The 13,491-nt window shown below is 33.3% G+C and overlaps 1 protein-coding gene across 1 annotated transcript; it reads left to right on the top strand.

Moving 5' to 3' along the window:
* The first annotated feature begins 9,808 nt into the window (after positions 1 to 9,808).
* Positions 9,809 to 10,741, top strand: LOC130848983 (olfactory receptor 4C46-like). Its single transcript, XM_057727466.1, has one exon. The coding sequence runs from the start codon at positions 9,812 to 9,814 to the stop codon at positions 10,739 to 10,741; it is 930 nt and encodes a 309-aa protein (XP_057583449.1). The 5' UTR covers positions 9,809 to 9,811.
* Positions 10,742 to 13,491: the final 2,750 nt, after the last annotated feature.

The raw sequence follows: 13,491 nt of genomic DNA on the forward strand, positions 1-13,491 counted from the left end.
AATGAAACTGGGACATTTGTAGAGATATAGATGGACCTAGAGCATGTTATACAGAGTGAAGTGAGTCAGAAAGAGAAAAACAAATATTGTATATTAACACATATATGTGGACTATAGCAAAATGGTACAAATCAACCGGTTTGCAAGGCAGAAATAGAGACACAGATGTAGAGAACAAACATATGGACACCAAAGGGGAAAGCTGGGAGGGTTGGGGGGGGGGATGAATTGGGAGACTGGGATACCAAATAGTACACTCTAAATATATGCAGTTTATTGTAAAAAAATAAACAAATAAAAAGTTAAAAAGAAAAAAAAGAGGCATAGTGGTGTGGTCAGTGTCATGCTGCTAGAATATGACAAAACTTCTCAAACAGACCTTTCCCAGCAGAGCCTTCTTAAGACTGCAGAGTCCTTTTTGTTTCTGGAAAGAAAGGTCAGTGGGGGCATTTATCCACTAGATCCCATTCCCCAGGGCTTGAGGGTTGCCCTAGGAGGGGTAACTCCATGCACTCCATGGCTTTGCTTGGACCGGGCCAGACAGTTTCCTGCAGCCCTTGAAGAAGGTCCTGGCTCAGAAATCAGAAAAAAAAAAAAAAAAAAAAAAGGAAAAGGAAATCAACTTTTATATATTTTAGAGGAGAAAAAAGAAATATATATATATATATTCACATTACATACATTTATGCATAATATTTTGTATACAAATATGTTATATTTATATATAAAAACATATATATGACAAAATACTTATAGCTAGAACATATAAAAAGTACTTACAACTAAGTAATGATAGACCCCAAACTCTTATAAATAAATTGTGCAAAGAAATTGAAAATTCCCCCCCCAAAAGATATAACTATAACAATATTTTATAAAGTATTAAATATCATTACCTATTAGGGAATACAAACCAAAACCTCAATAATTTATCACTGCATAGCTCCTAGAATAACTAAAAGAAAAATAATACAAACCAACAAGAATGTGGAACAATAGTGGTGTTTGATTTATGACTTCCTTCTTGTGCTTTAGATATGTCTCCACATGTTTAATGTTGCCTTGTGTTCCATGTTGACCATCACATGGGTCCCAAAGATAATTATCTGGATCCTATTAGAGTTCCTGTTTATTTCCATAGCCTTCTGATGAATGTGAAAGACAGGTTTTGGATTCAAGTACTTTGAAATATCTTCCATAATTGTATGCCCTCACTACTCTAACTCTCAAGCAATCAACACTAGGTTTCCATAAATGGTTTAATAATGGTAAGAAGTTAGAAGTTTTCTTTCTGTGGTGAGTCCACAGGCTAAATTTATCACAGGTTCCCATGATGGAATTATGCCATCCTTGTTATTCACATAGCATTCAGTTTTCTTAGAAATCCAGCTTCATATAGAGAAAGGGGTCTCATAAGTTTTGGTTGCAAGTGCAAGGAATAAAATTCCCCACTCCAAAAATGCATGTTTCTCAAGTATGTCTCTCCAGAATACCTGCTTTGAAGACAAAGCCTTTCCTTCAAAAGAGATAATTAATTCCTGGGAGAGAAAATAGCAGCTACAAGATAAGTTCCCTGAATGTTTGTGGAAAACCTCTTTAAATAGCCATGCATGGCAGGTGAAAATATTTTTTTTGTTATTCATATCCACAGAGCAAGATTCATCAAGGGTGGAATGATGCATTTGAATATGTTTCCACCACACACTCTGGGAATGTGTGGAAAGGGAATTTACTAAAGGGAATTTATTTTGGGGCTCATTTTTCCCACCTAAAAAGGGTCCCTGTACACTGGTCTATACAGAAAACTGCTGACCTTAAACTCACCTTAAATTAATGCTCCAACAGAAAAGAAAGAACCATATGAGGATGAGGAGACGAGAACATGGGAAGTAAACAGCCACCCCAAGCTGCTGATCCTAATCTGTATGACTACTTAAAATATTTTCTTGATTTCTCGGACTTTTTCACATGAATCAAAACTTTTTCTAGTTTGGTCACTGTCCTATGTAAATTTTAGAAATCAATCCAATTGTTGGGTTTGTGGTCAATTACCTACATCCGGTATCTCTAGTTTGTTTTGATGGTTTTCTCCTTACAGAGGCTCTGATTAGATGGCCTTTAGAAAATTTATTTTAAAAGAAAATGTTATACTCTTGTCTGGGCCACTACTGCTATTATTAGATAGGACCCCCTCACTTGGTTAATGAAGCATAGTTATTCTGATCCTGGCCATAAATACAGGTATGAGTTTTCCTTTAAAATTACTCAAGCTCAATCAGAACAAGGAGCTAAGTTTCAGTCAAAAACATATACTTCTCAATTATTATAAAGGTCCCTGTGTCAGTTATTGGATGTATCTATATGGCTAAGAGCAGGCTATGGTCATTTACATTTAACAACCCCCCCCCCGCCATGTTGGGAAATTATATATATATATATATATATATATACTAAATATAATCAGTGTAATGAGACTAGGTAATTAGTCTAGGTGCCTTAGGAAAAGTTCTAATATATCATGTCCCTTAAATACAGTGATTGGTAAGGAACAGATTTGGGTCATGTTATCAGAAATATTCTGGCTTGCACCTAATGGAATTCTATGGCTTTGAGGCACCAATCTATGGCCCTGGCTTCTGTCTGGATGGATAGAAAGATGTACTTTAGGATTCCTTCTTGCTCAAGGCCATTTGTGGGCTAATTTGGTTATGACCCCAGAAAATGTGCCATTAATACAAGCCCAATCGACCAAGGCTACTGTTTCTCACTGGTATAATGATTTAACAGCTATTTTTGTGCCTTCAGTAGGATTGGAGGATATAATTGCCCACATGGAAACTTTGACAGAATTCACCCAGAAGTCCTTAAAAGACATTTACCAGGCTACAAACTTACTGCATTCTGGGATCACTATGGTGAGGAAAGCTATGTTACAAAATCACATGGCCCTCCATATCCTTAGAGAACCTCCAGGGGGCACCTGTGCTGTAATTCATGATGAATGCTGGTGTTTTGTGTTGTTTTGTTTTGTTTAATATGGATGAATCCTGCAATATAAAGCATTTACTGATCTACACAGAAGATCAGATTTCTGGCTTTTCCTGGTCTTGGTGATCTTTTAGAGACTTGATTTTGTTCTGAAAGCTCATGGTATAAATCTCCACTTATGTCTCTATTAATGTTACTAACTGTATTATTTATATCCTGTCTGGTTTGTAAGGTTATTGTCCCTTGCATTACTCATTGTGTAACCAGGCCTCTGACAAAATTAATAATGGCTAAATGTCTTGGCAGTCAATCACATATATAAGTCTACATAGAAAAATTGTAATGGTGTAACTCTAGATATGGGAAGAATCAAGAAGGGAAAATTTTCCTAGATCATAATAAACTAGTAAAATAGGCAATTCAGAGAATTTTACTTTATCAACAGGGCCTAATTCAAAAATTAGCACATTGAGTGGCTTATGAATCCTCTCCTGATCTAGGGATATGGGTTCCTAGTATCAGGTAGAAAGTTGATCTTGAAATGACTCACAAATGTTCATTTGAATTTATGGCCAAGGGGATACTATAGACAAAGTATATTGCCTGCCATTTTGATAGACAAAGGATGTTGGGGTCAAGCCAGCCATCAGCTGCTGCAGTCGTCTCCTGGATAGTGGACCATGAGGGGAATTCAGGGTGGAAAGAAACAGGATGCCCATCCTAGATAGTTAAGATGCATATATTATCTGATAGAGATAGATAAGTAGATAGATACCAGATAATATATTATGTATTATTAGATATAAACATGTTAGAAAATAATGTCTAATATCAATTACTAAATGTTATTACTTATAGAGATAAAAATCAAAAGAATAGGGAAAATTGAGCACAATATAAGTACAAGACAGGAAATAATAAGGATAAGAAAAAAATCAGTGAAATAGAAAATGAAAAATAGTATCAAAATCAGTAAAAAAGCAAGCTTATTCTTTGAAAATATTAATAAAAATGATAAGTCCTTAGCCAGATTTACAAGTATAAAGGGGAGTAGAAAGGAGAAAAGATGAAAGAGAACAAGAAAAAAGAGACACATGACATTTCAAAAATGAAAGCTCATACAGCATTACAGATTCAGACTCTACAGATATTAACAGAATGTTAAGAAATTGCATGAACAAATTTGAGTCAGAAAATTTGACAATTTAGAAATGAATTTATTATAAAAATATTATAAATCTGATAAAGAAATAAAAATATGAACAGTCCTATAACAAAGAAATTTAATTTGTACTTGAAATCATACTCAAAAATAAATCCAAGCCCAATAAATTCAACTTCTAAATTCCAGAAAATATTTTTAAATAAATAATACAATTTCTATACAAATTCTTTCAGAAAATAGAGAACACTAAGTATATCATTTCATTCAGTCAGCAAGGCCTAAATGCCAAGTTGCTTTACAAGAAAGAAAATGACAGACAAATATCTCCCATCAACAAATGCAAAAAGATATTAAGCAACATACCAATACATGAAATGTGTATACTTTTTGCTATAATAATTCACCATTAGCATGTGTAGTTTATACCAAAAATGAAACATTGTTTAACATTCAAAAATAATCAACAATATTCATTAAAATAAAAGAATAAAGGGGAAGACTCACAGAATGATTTCAATAGATGCAAAGAAATCACTAAATTTCAGTTTGGGTTTATAAATAAAACTATTTTAGAAAATGAATAATAGAAAGGAATTTGCTCAATCTGATAAAAAGCATCTGTATAAATCTTAAGGCTACCATCATACTTAATGTGAATTCTCTCTAAGATTGCAAAAAAAACAAGTTTGTCCACCCCCAATTTCTCTTCTGCATTCTATCCTAGATTTTAGTTATTGCAACACAGTAAGAAAATGAAATAAAAGATATAAAGATGAGCAAAGAAGAGGCAACATTTAAAAAAATACATTTATGGGCAGATGGCATCATTATAAAGGCATAAAATGTTCAGGGCTCTACCAAAAATTAAATAGGCCTAGTTAGTAAATTTAACAAGGTCACATCATGTAATGTTAATACAAAATATCAAATTTATTTCTATGAAGACAGCAATTAGAAATTGAAATTAAAAATGAAATGCTATGCAAAATACTACTGAAAACAAGAAATTTGAGGGATACATTTTTAAAATATATTCAAGATTTGTATTTGAAAACAAGAAAACATTGCTTAGAAAGTATACATTTGCAGCAACATAGATGGACCTATAGATTACCATATTAAATGAAGTAAATCACACAAAGACAAACATCATTTGATGTCACTTATATGTGGAATCTTAAAAAAAAATAATACAAATGAACTTATTCACAAAACAGAAATAGAATTACAGATAGAAAACAGTCATATGATTACCTAAGGGAAAATGGAGGGGGAATACATTCAGAGTTTAGGATTAACATATACACAATACTATATGTAAAATAGATAAACAATAAGGATCTATTATATAGCCTAGAGAACTACATTCAACACTCTGTAATAAACTATCACGGAAAAGAATCTGAAAAAAATACATATACATCACTATATATATCATTATATGTGTGTATATATATATATATAAATAACTATCATTTTGCTTTACATTTTAAATGAACAGAAAAATATAAATCAACTGTACTTCAATAAAAATGTAAGTAAAGGGAGAGATATGTCCCCGGAATATTTGAAGAAACTGACAATCCTATTTTTAAATATATATAGAAAGATCTTATTTTAAAGAAACCTGGAATTGAAAAATCACTCTCAAAAAGAATGCTACGGGAGAAATTATTCTACCTAAATTCAAGACATACTATAAAACTCCCACAAACCTAATTGTGCACTATTGAAACAAAATGTTCATAAATAGATTTAAATGTATGAATTCCCTAACAAAGATATCAAAGTAATTAAAGGCAGAAAAATAGATTTTTCAAAATATGTTGGATCAATAGGATATTCATATGCACAAAAATAGAACCTCAACCACTACCTCACACTATACACAAAAATTAACACAAAATGAGTCTGACAACTAGATATGAAATCTAAACGTATAAAAATTCTAGAAGACATGTTTGACCTTGTGGTAGATCAATATTTATGATATGACACAATAAGCATGAATTGTTTAAAAAACTAAAAAAACATAAAAATTGAAGCCTGTAAATCCTTCCCAATCAGCTGTCATCCCTTTCAAAAAATAAAAAGAAATCCAAAAACTAGGCTAATATACATATATATGTATATTTAGTTACATTATATATATATATGTGTGTAACATTTTGTATACAAATATGCTTGTACATAATATATATGACAAAATGCATATATCTAGAATATATAAAAAGCAATAACAACAAGTAGTAAGTAACCCAGAACTCCTATTTTTAAATTATGTAAAGAACTTGAAACTTCTCCCTGGAAAGATATACTCATAACAATGTTTTTTAAAATGTTCAACGTCATTAATCATCAGGGAATACAGACTAAAACCTCAAGAATTTATCACTGCATACCTCCTAGAATAACTAAAAGAAAAATAATACAAAGTGACAAGAATGTGGGAAAATGCTTGTGTTTGATTTAGGCTTCCCTTCTTGTGTTTTAGCTATCTCTGTGTACGTTTCCTGTTGCCTAGTGTTCCCTGATGACCATTGAATGAGTTGCAAAGATAAATTATATGGCTTCTATTAGAATTTCCATTTACTTCTATAGCCCTCTGATGAATGTGAAAAACAGGTTTTGAATTCAAATTTACTTTGAAATTGCTTCCATTAATTTTATCCCCTCATTGTTCTAAGTCTCAAGGAATCAATACTATCTTTCCAGAAGAAGTTTAATATTGATAAGAACACAGAAATTCTCTCTCTGACTTCCCTGTACAGTTTAACTATATCACAGTTCCCCATGCTGAATTATGCCTCCCTTGCTATTCACAAGCCATTAAGTTTTGTTAGAAACCCAGGTTCAGATAGAGAAAGGGGGCTCATATATTTTGGTTACAAGTGCAGGGAATACAATTCCCCACTCAAGAATGATTGCTTCTCAAGTATGTCTCTCCAGAATATCTGCTTCCAAGACAAAGCCTTTCCATCAAAACACATAATTAATTCCTGGGAGAGAAAATAGCAGCTACAAGACAAGGTCCTTGAACTGTTGTGAAAACCTCTTTAAACATCCATGCATTGCAGGTGAAAGTTGTTTTTGTTATTTACATCTCCAGAACAAGATTCATTAAAGGTGGAATGACCAATTTGAATGTGTTTCCAGCACACACTCTGCTTCCTGCCTATGGGACCAGAGCTATCTATACAAGATCATGTCTCCAGAGTGTTCTAAGTGAAACCATTATAAATGCAAGTGCATGGTTTTCTTTGAAAACATTTTGAGGCTTTAGGTGAGAAGGAAAGATTTAAACTTATAAAAAGACTTACACATCTACTGTTGATTTGATACTGAATTATCTGAACAATCTCTTTTAAGTGCAACATATTTTTCATTTTAAAAGTTACTTATGCCAAGAGGAGATCAATTTGAAGACAGGATTATTTCTGAACACACTCAAATATCACTAAAATCCTGTAAAAACAGAAGGTAAGCTTTTCAATAGTGCTGATGCTTATTAAAGATTGTTCCTTTCCATACATAGTAACCATGTTTCAACACCTTTCAAATAGAGTAACAGAACATTTCATCTTCACCCCTTTCTTCAAAAGGTAGTTGGTAAATATCATTAACCTAATCTGACAGATGGAAAAGTTTGAGGCTCATAGAGATAAAGAAATTTATGGATCCAGGTCTTTAACACCAGATATCCTTCTTTTGCCATGAGATACTTATTTTAATAATTATGACTAACCATGACAATGCAAACAAAATTTACATTCCACATACAAAAATACATAATGTGGCTATTAAGTGATATAAATCATAACTGTTTAGACCAACAGGAATATGAAGAAGTCTTCCTGGGATCAAATACTGTGCATCATATGGGTCTCGGTGGCTTCTTTAAAAGTAAAATTGGAGATGATTCTTCCTCAGTTTACTGCATGGTTAAATGTCTCACTGTTTTACTGCTCAAAATGTCAACTTTTTCTACTTTTGGCTGCACAAACAGTCAAAAAATAAGTGAAGGTCCTTCGTGTGTCCTTAGCAGTGTGGTGAATATGTTCATAAATTCTTCCTCAGTTAGTTCTCATAAGAGCTTGTGAGGTGGACATTGTTGTTCTCACTTGATTTTAGAGGAAACAAGGATATAAGGTGGGAAGAAATATTGCCCCAGATCAAGAAGTTGCAGGTGGGGAAAGGCAAGATTCTTATCTGGTCATTCTGATTCTCAAAACAACATACTTCACCACCGGGATTGTCATTTTCCACATTTTGCAGACAAGTATGTGGGACTATGCTTTGTAGGGGAATTGGAGAGTGAAGAAATGGGGGTGAGGGAAAAAAAGAGGATAAAATAGACCTTTAATGAAAGCAGCACCACATAGTTATTAACATTTGGGTATGCCAATAAATTATACTGTGTGTGTATCAAGTGTGTGTGTATCGAGTGTGTGTGTACATGTGTTTGTGTGTCTGATGATCAATTTGCTTCATATATACTTGCATCTGATGTTATATTAAAATAATTATAGTTATTATGGTCAAATGAAAAGGAGTTTACTAGTTAAACATTGTCTATTATAATATGACAATACAGAGCATGGATTGACCATGTGGAGAAGAAAAGATCTAATCATGGTTCTGATCTTTATTATCTGCTTGATCTTAGGCAAGATCCTTAATTTCTCTATGCTTCTATTTCTTAATGGGTAAAATAAGTAGAAAATGAGAGTAGTAATCATCTCACAAGTTGGTAATGGGAATTAAATAACCAATGTCTGCAAAAAAACTGAGCAAAGTAAGTCTTCAGTAAGTTTTAGTTAATATTATTATTATTTACATGACTTTCTGAGATTGTTTCTCATCTACAAAATGGATGAAATAATACCATCCATACAGGTTGCTATCATATCATGCATATAACAATCAATCATTGAAAGTATATTCATAATCTATTAAAAAGTCATTGGATTTAGGCAACTTGCTTTATCAAATCTATTGCAGTATCGCCTGTATTCTTTCATTACTTTCCCATCACCAATAACCTGTTACACTTTTATTTCAACAATTATAGGTAGTCTGGTACTAGGTTCCTTTTCTCTGGCTTTCACCTCCTTGCAGAACCTCAACTCACTTCATTCAAGTCATACAAATATCTTTACTTGAGTTATATCTAAGATTCCTTTTTTCTCAATCCCTCTTTATCTTTACACTCATATTATCAATTACTTGCCCTGGTTTCCTATTTCCTAACAATAAAGCAAAAACTCCTTAGCTTTTAATTCCAGCCTTTACATGCATTTTCTACCTCTCTTTTAAGACTTAGCTGCCACTATATGCATGAGATTTACTGCTTCATGTGGTGTTCTGATTCATCTCACATGATTAAGTGTGCACAGATCATCTCCTGCCTGTGTTTGTGTAGAGTTTTTCATGTGAATACTTTAAAAATCACCTTCCCCTAGGAAGGAATTTGAATTATCTTCAAGAGATCAGACAGTTTTTCCTTCCTATCTCAAAAAAAAAAATCCTAAGAATTCAGAACACAATAGAATCTAGGCATTTATTATTTATTACATTGAGAGGCTTAATAAATTCAAAGTTGAGCTAATAAAATGTAACTTTTTTTCAGGTAACATTGTTAATCATAACCTGAGATGAATGGAGACTAGAAACAACGTGACAGAATTTGTTCTACTGGGACTCTCACAGAATCCACAGATGCAGAAAATCATATTTGTTGTGTTTTTGGTGGTCTACATTGTCTCTATGGTAGGAAATGTGCTCACCATGGTCACTATCACTACCAGCCCATTATTGGGGTCCCCCATGTACTATTTTCTGGCTCATCTCTCTTTTATTGATGCCTGCTACTCCTGTGTCAATACCGCTAAACTGATCATAGATTCCCTCTATGAAAAGAAAACCAGCCCTTTCAATGAATGTATGACCCAGATCTTTGGGGAACATATATTTGCAGGTGCTGATGTCATTCTGCTCACTGTGATGGCCTATGACCGCTATGTGGCCATCTGCAAGCCCTTGCACTATACAAAAATCATGAACTGGAGGGTGTGTGTCCTGCTAGTGGGGGTGGCATGGATGGGAGGCCTTGTTCATTCAACCATACAGATCCTCTTCATCATCAGGTTACCCTTCTGTGGCCCTAATGTCATAGATCACTTTATGTGTGATTTGAATCCTTTGCTCAATCTTGCCTGCACTGACACTCACATTCTAGGATTCTTTGTTGCTGCCAACAGTGGTTTAATTTGTCTGTCAAACTTTCTCCTCTTGATTGGCTCCTATATGATCATTCTGCGCTCCCTAAGGACCCATAGCTTGGAAGCCAGGCGTAAGGCCCTCTCCACTTGTGTCTCCCACACCACAGCAGTCACCCTCTTCCTTGTGCCTTGTTTATTTGTGTACCTGAGGCCAGCAGCTACTTTACCTATTGATAAAGCAGTTGCTGTATTCTACACTATGATAACTCCCATGTTAAATCCTTTGATCTATACCTTGAGAAATGACCAGATGAAAAGTGCCATTAGGAGACTGTGTAGCAGAAAAGTGATTTCAGGTGATCAATAAAGTGTGTGGAGCCCAACTTTCATTCAACTTATGCAAAGATCAAAAGGACATTGTTGGTGACCTCAGCCAAGAATACCTATGAGATAAAGAAAAAAAAGTAATGCCTTACAAATGATAGAATCTGCAAGGGGAGAAGAAGAAATGGATTCAGGAAAAGAGGGACAAACCTAGCCTGAGACTACTGTTTACATATTCAAAAAGTTCTGTCAAATTGGAGTGTAGTTTTACCTGCTTCCTCATTGTATATGGATTCATAACCTTTCATCTCAATAAAATGAAATAAATGAAATTTTAAAAATATAGTGATTTTCAGCAGTAAACTTTATAACAACATAAAGGTGTAGGCTCTGCTATTAACCCCATTTTGCAGGTGAGTAAACAAACAAAAAAGAGTATGTTCCAAAACAGGAATATTGAGGAACCTTTAAACAGAGTCTAACTGACCTCTCAGACCATGTTCTTAACTGCTCTGATATATGGTCAGGAGTAATGATAGAAGGATAGCATAGTTACACCAGTTACCATTTATTGAGACAGGGGCTGTGCTGAACTATCTGTTCATCTTTCTTTCCATATACATACATATATATATATATATATATATATATATGCACATACATATTAGTAATTTTAATGAGTTATGTATATATAAATATATATTATTTTATGTACGTATATGTTCATTATACATAATTAAATTATAATAATTTTTATTAATAACTGCTCATTTGTATGCATCACAGTTGGCAGTACTATATTGACTGTAGCACTGTGACATGTAACTACTTTAGGAATATAGAAGCAATGGGGACTTTAACCTCTAAGGGGTAAGTAACAAACATTACACCATTTCCAAATTTCCTGTCAGCGTTAAGAATCATTCTGTATTGTTTATGTCACCGAATTAGGCTCATAAACAAAGAGAAAGAGTGATGATTCAAATAAAATAATATTTTAATGTCAGATAGGAAGTTTAATGTATTAACTAGACAGTCATACTCCATAAAGTATTGGGTTGGCCAAAAAGTTCCTTTGGTTTTTAAATACAAATAAAAGACTTTTTTTTTTTTTTTTTCACCAAGAACTTTATTAAATAATTCACTGTTTTGTTCCACTACCTTCTGCCATTTTTCAGGCAACTTCATAATTCCAACTTCCCCAAACTTTTTCATCTTGTTGAGCAATGAACTGTTTCAGGTGCCTTTTACAGTCTTCCATGGAATTGAATTTTTTCCCATTAAGAGAATTTTGTAAAGACCGAATAAATGGAAATTCAAAGGTGCAATGTCTGGTGAATATGGCAGATGAATCATAACTTCTCAGCCAAGCTCTAACAGTTTTTGCCTGGTCATCAAAGAAACATGCAGGCTTGCATTATCCTGATGGAAGATTATGTATTTTCTGTTGATTAATTCTGGACAATTTTTGTTGAGTGCTGATTTCTCTTGGTTTAATTGGGAGCAGTACTTGTGGGAATTAATCGTTTGGTTTTCCAGAAGGGGCTCATAGTAGAGGACTCCCTTTCAATCCCACCATATACACAACACCTTCTTTGGATGAAGATCAGCCTTTGGTGTGATTGGTGGTGGTTCATTTTGTTTGCCCCATGATCTTTTCCATTCTATCCATGTTTCAGTGTCCATCAAAATTTGTTTTAACAACAGAAAGTTTTCTTTACGTTTAAGTAGAGAATCACACGGGAAATATGGTCAAGAAAGTTTTTTCTGCTTAATTTATGTGATATCCAAACATCAATGCGACTCACATTACCAAGCTGGTGCAAATGATTTTCAATGTTTGATTTGGATATTTTGAATATGTAGGCTATCTCTCAAGTGGTATAATATTGATTGTTCTCAATTAATGTATCGATTTGATCGCTATCAACTTCAACTGGTCTACCCGACCGTGGAGCATCACTCAGGAAGAAATCTCCAGCATGAAACCTTGCAAACCACTTTTGACACATTTGATCAGTCACAGCACCTTCTTTATACCTGCACAAGTCTTTTTTTGTGTTTCAGTTGCATTTTTTCTTTCATGAAATAATAAAGCATAATATGACAAAAATGTTTTTTTCTTCCATCTTCAATATTACAATGGCTATACAAAAATTCACCAGTTTTGATGTTTTCTTTTTAAATGCATGCTAACACGACAGCTGTCACAATACATTCTAACAAATTTTTTTCAAATGAATTTAAAGACAACTAAGCGCAACTAGAGCCAACTTACAAAAAAATGAGTGAACATTTTGGTCAACTCAATGCTTGCCTATATGAGAACAATAATTTCTGCAAGTAGCACAATGATGGTTCATGATAAATATTGAATGAATAAATATAAGTATAAATAAAAATGAAAATATACACTAAAATGCAGAAAAAAAGTACTAGTGGAGACTAGCACATTTTTGCGGTGTACCTTATCTTTTACAGAGTCAGAGAAGAATTCTGTCTCTCTTTTGAAAACCACAGTTTGCTTTATCCCTGCTTATGCTAGCAATAAGAAAAAAAATGAACAGTGTTGTTATATGAACAAATATTTTACTCTGATATTCTCCTCATTCTTAGAAAGATTTCATCATATTATGAATGTTGGTTGTTTTTATATTTTTCTGTTAATAAATTTGCTTTCAGGTAACATATTATTATGAAAAGCAGTTTTAAAAGTATGTAGCTCTGTCTAAACAAAAAGGAATTTTAGCCTAAATATATTCCATTCATCTTGTTTGTTCTTCATTCATTAAA

This window comes from Hippopotamus amphibius, chromosome 3, assembly GCF_030028045.1.
Source record: "Hippopotamus amphibius kiboko isolate mHipAmp2 chromosome 3, mHipAmp2.hap2, whole genome shotgun sequence".
NCBI lineage: Eukaryota > Metazoa > Chordata > Mammalia > Artiodactyla > Hippopotamidae > Hippopotamus > Hippopotamus amphibius.

Bases quoted from the DNA above. Each gene is read 5' to 3' on its own strand.
- LOC130848983 (XM_057727466.1), top strand. From the start codon at position 9,812: ATGGAGACTAGAAACAACGTGACAGAATTTGTTCTACTGGGACTCTCA.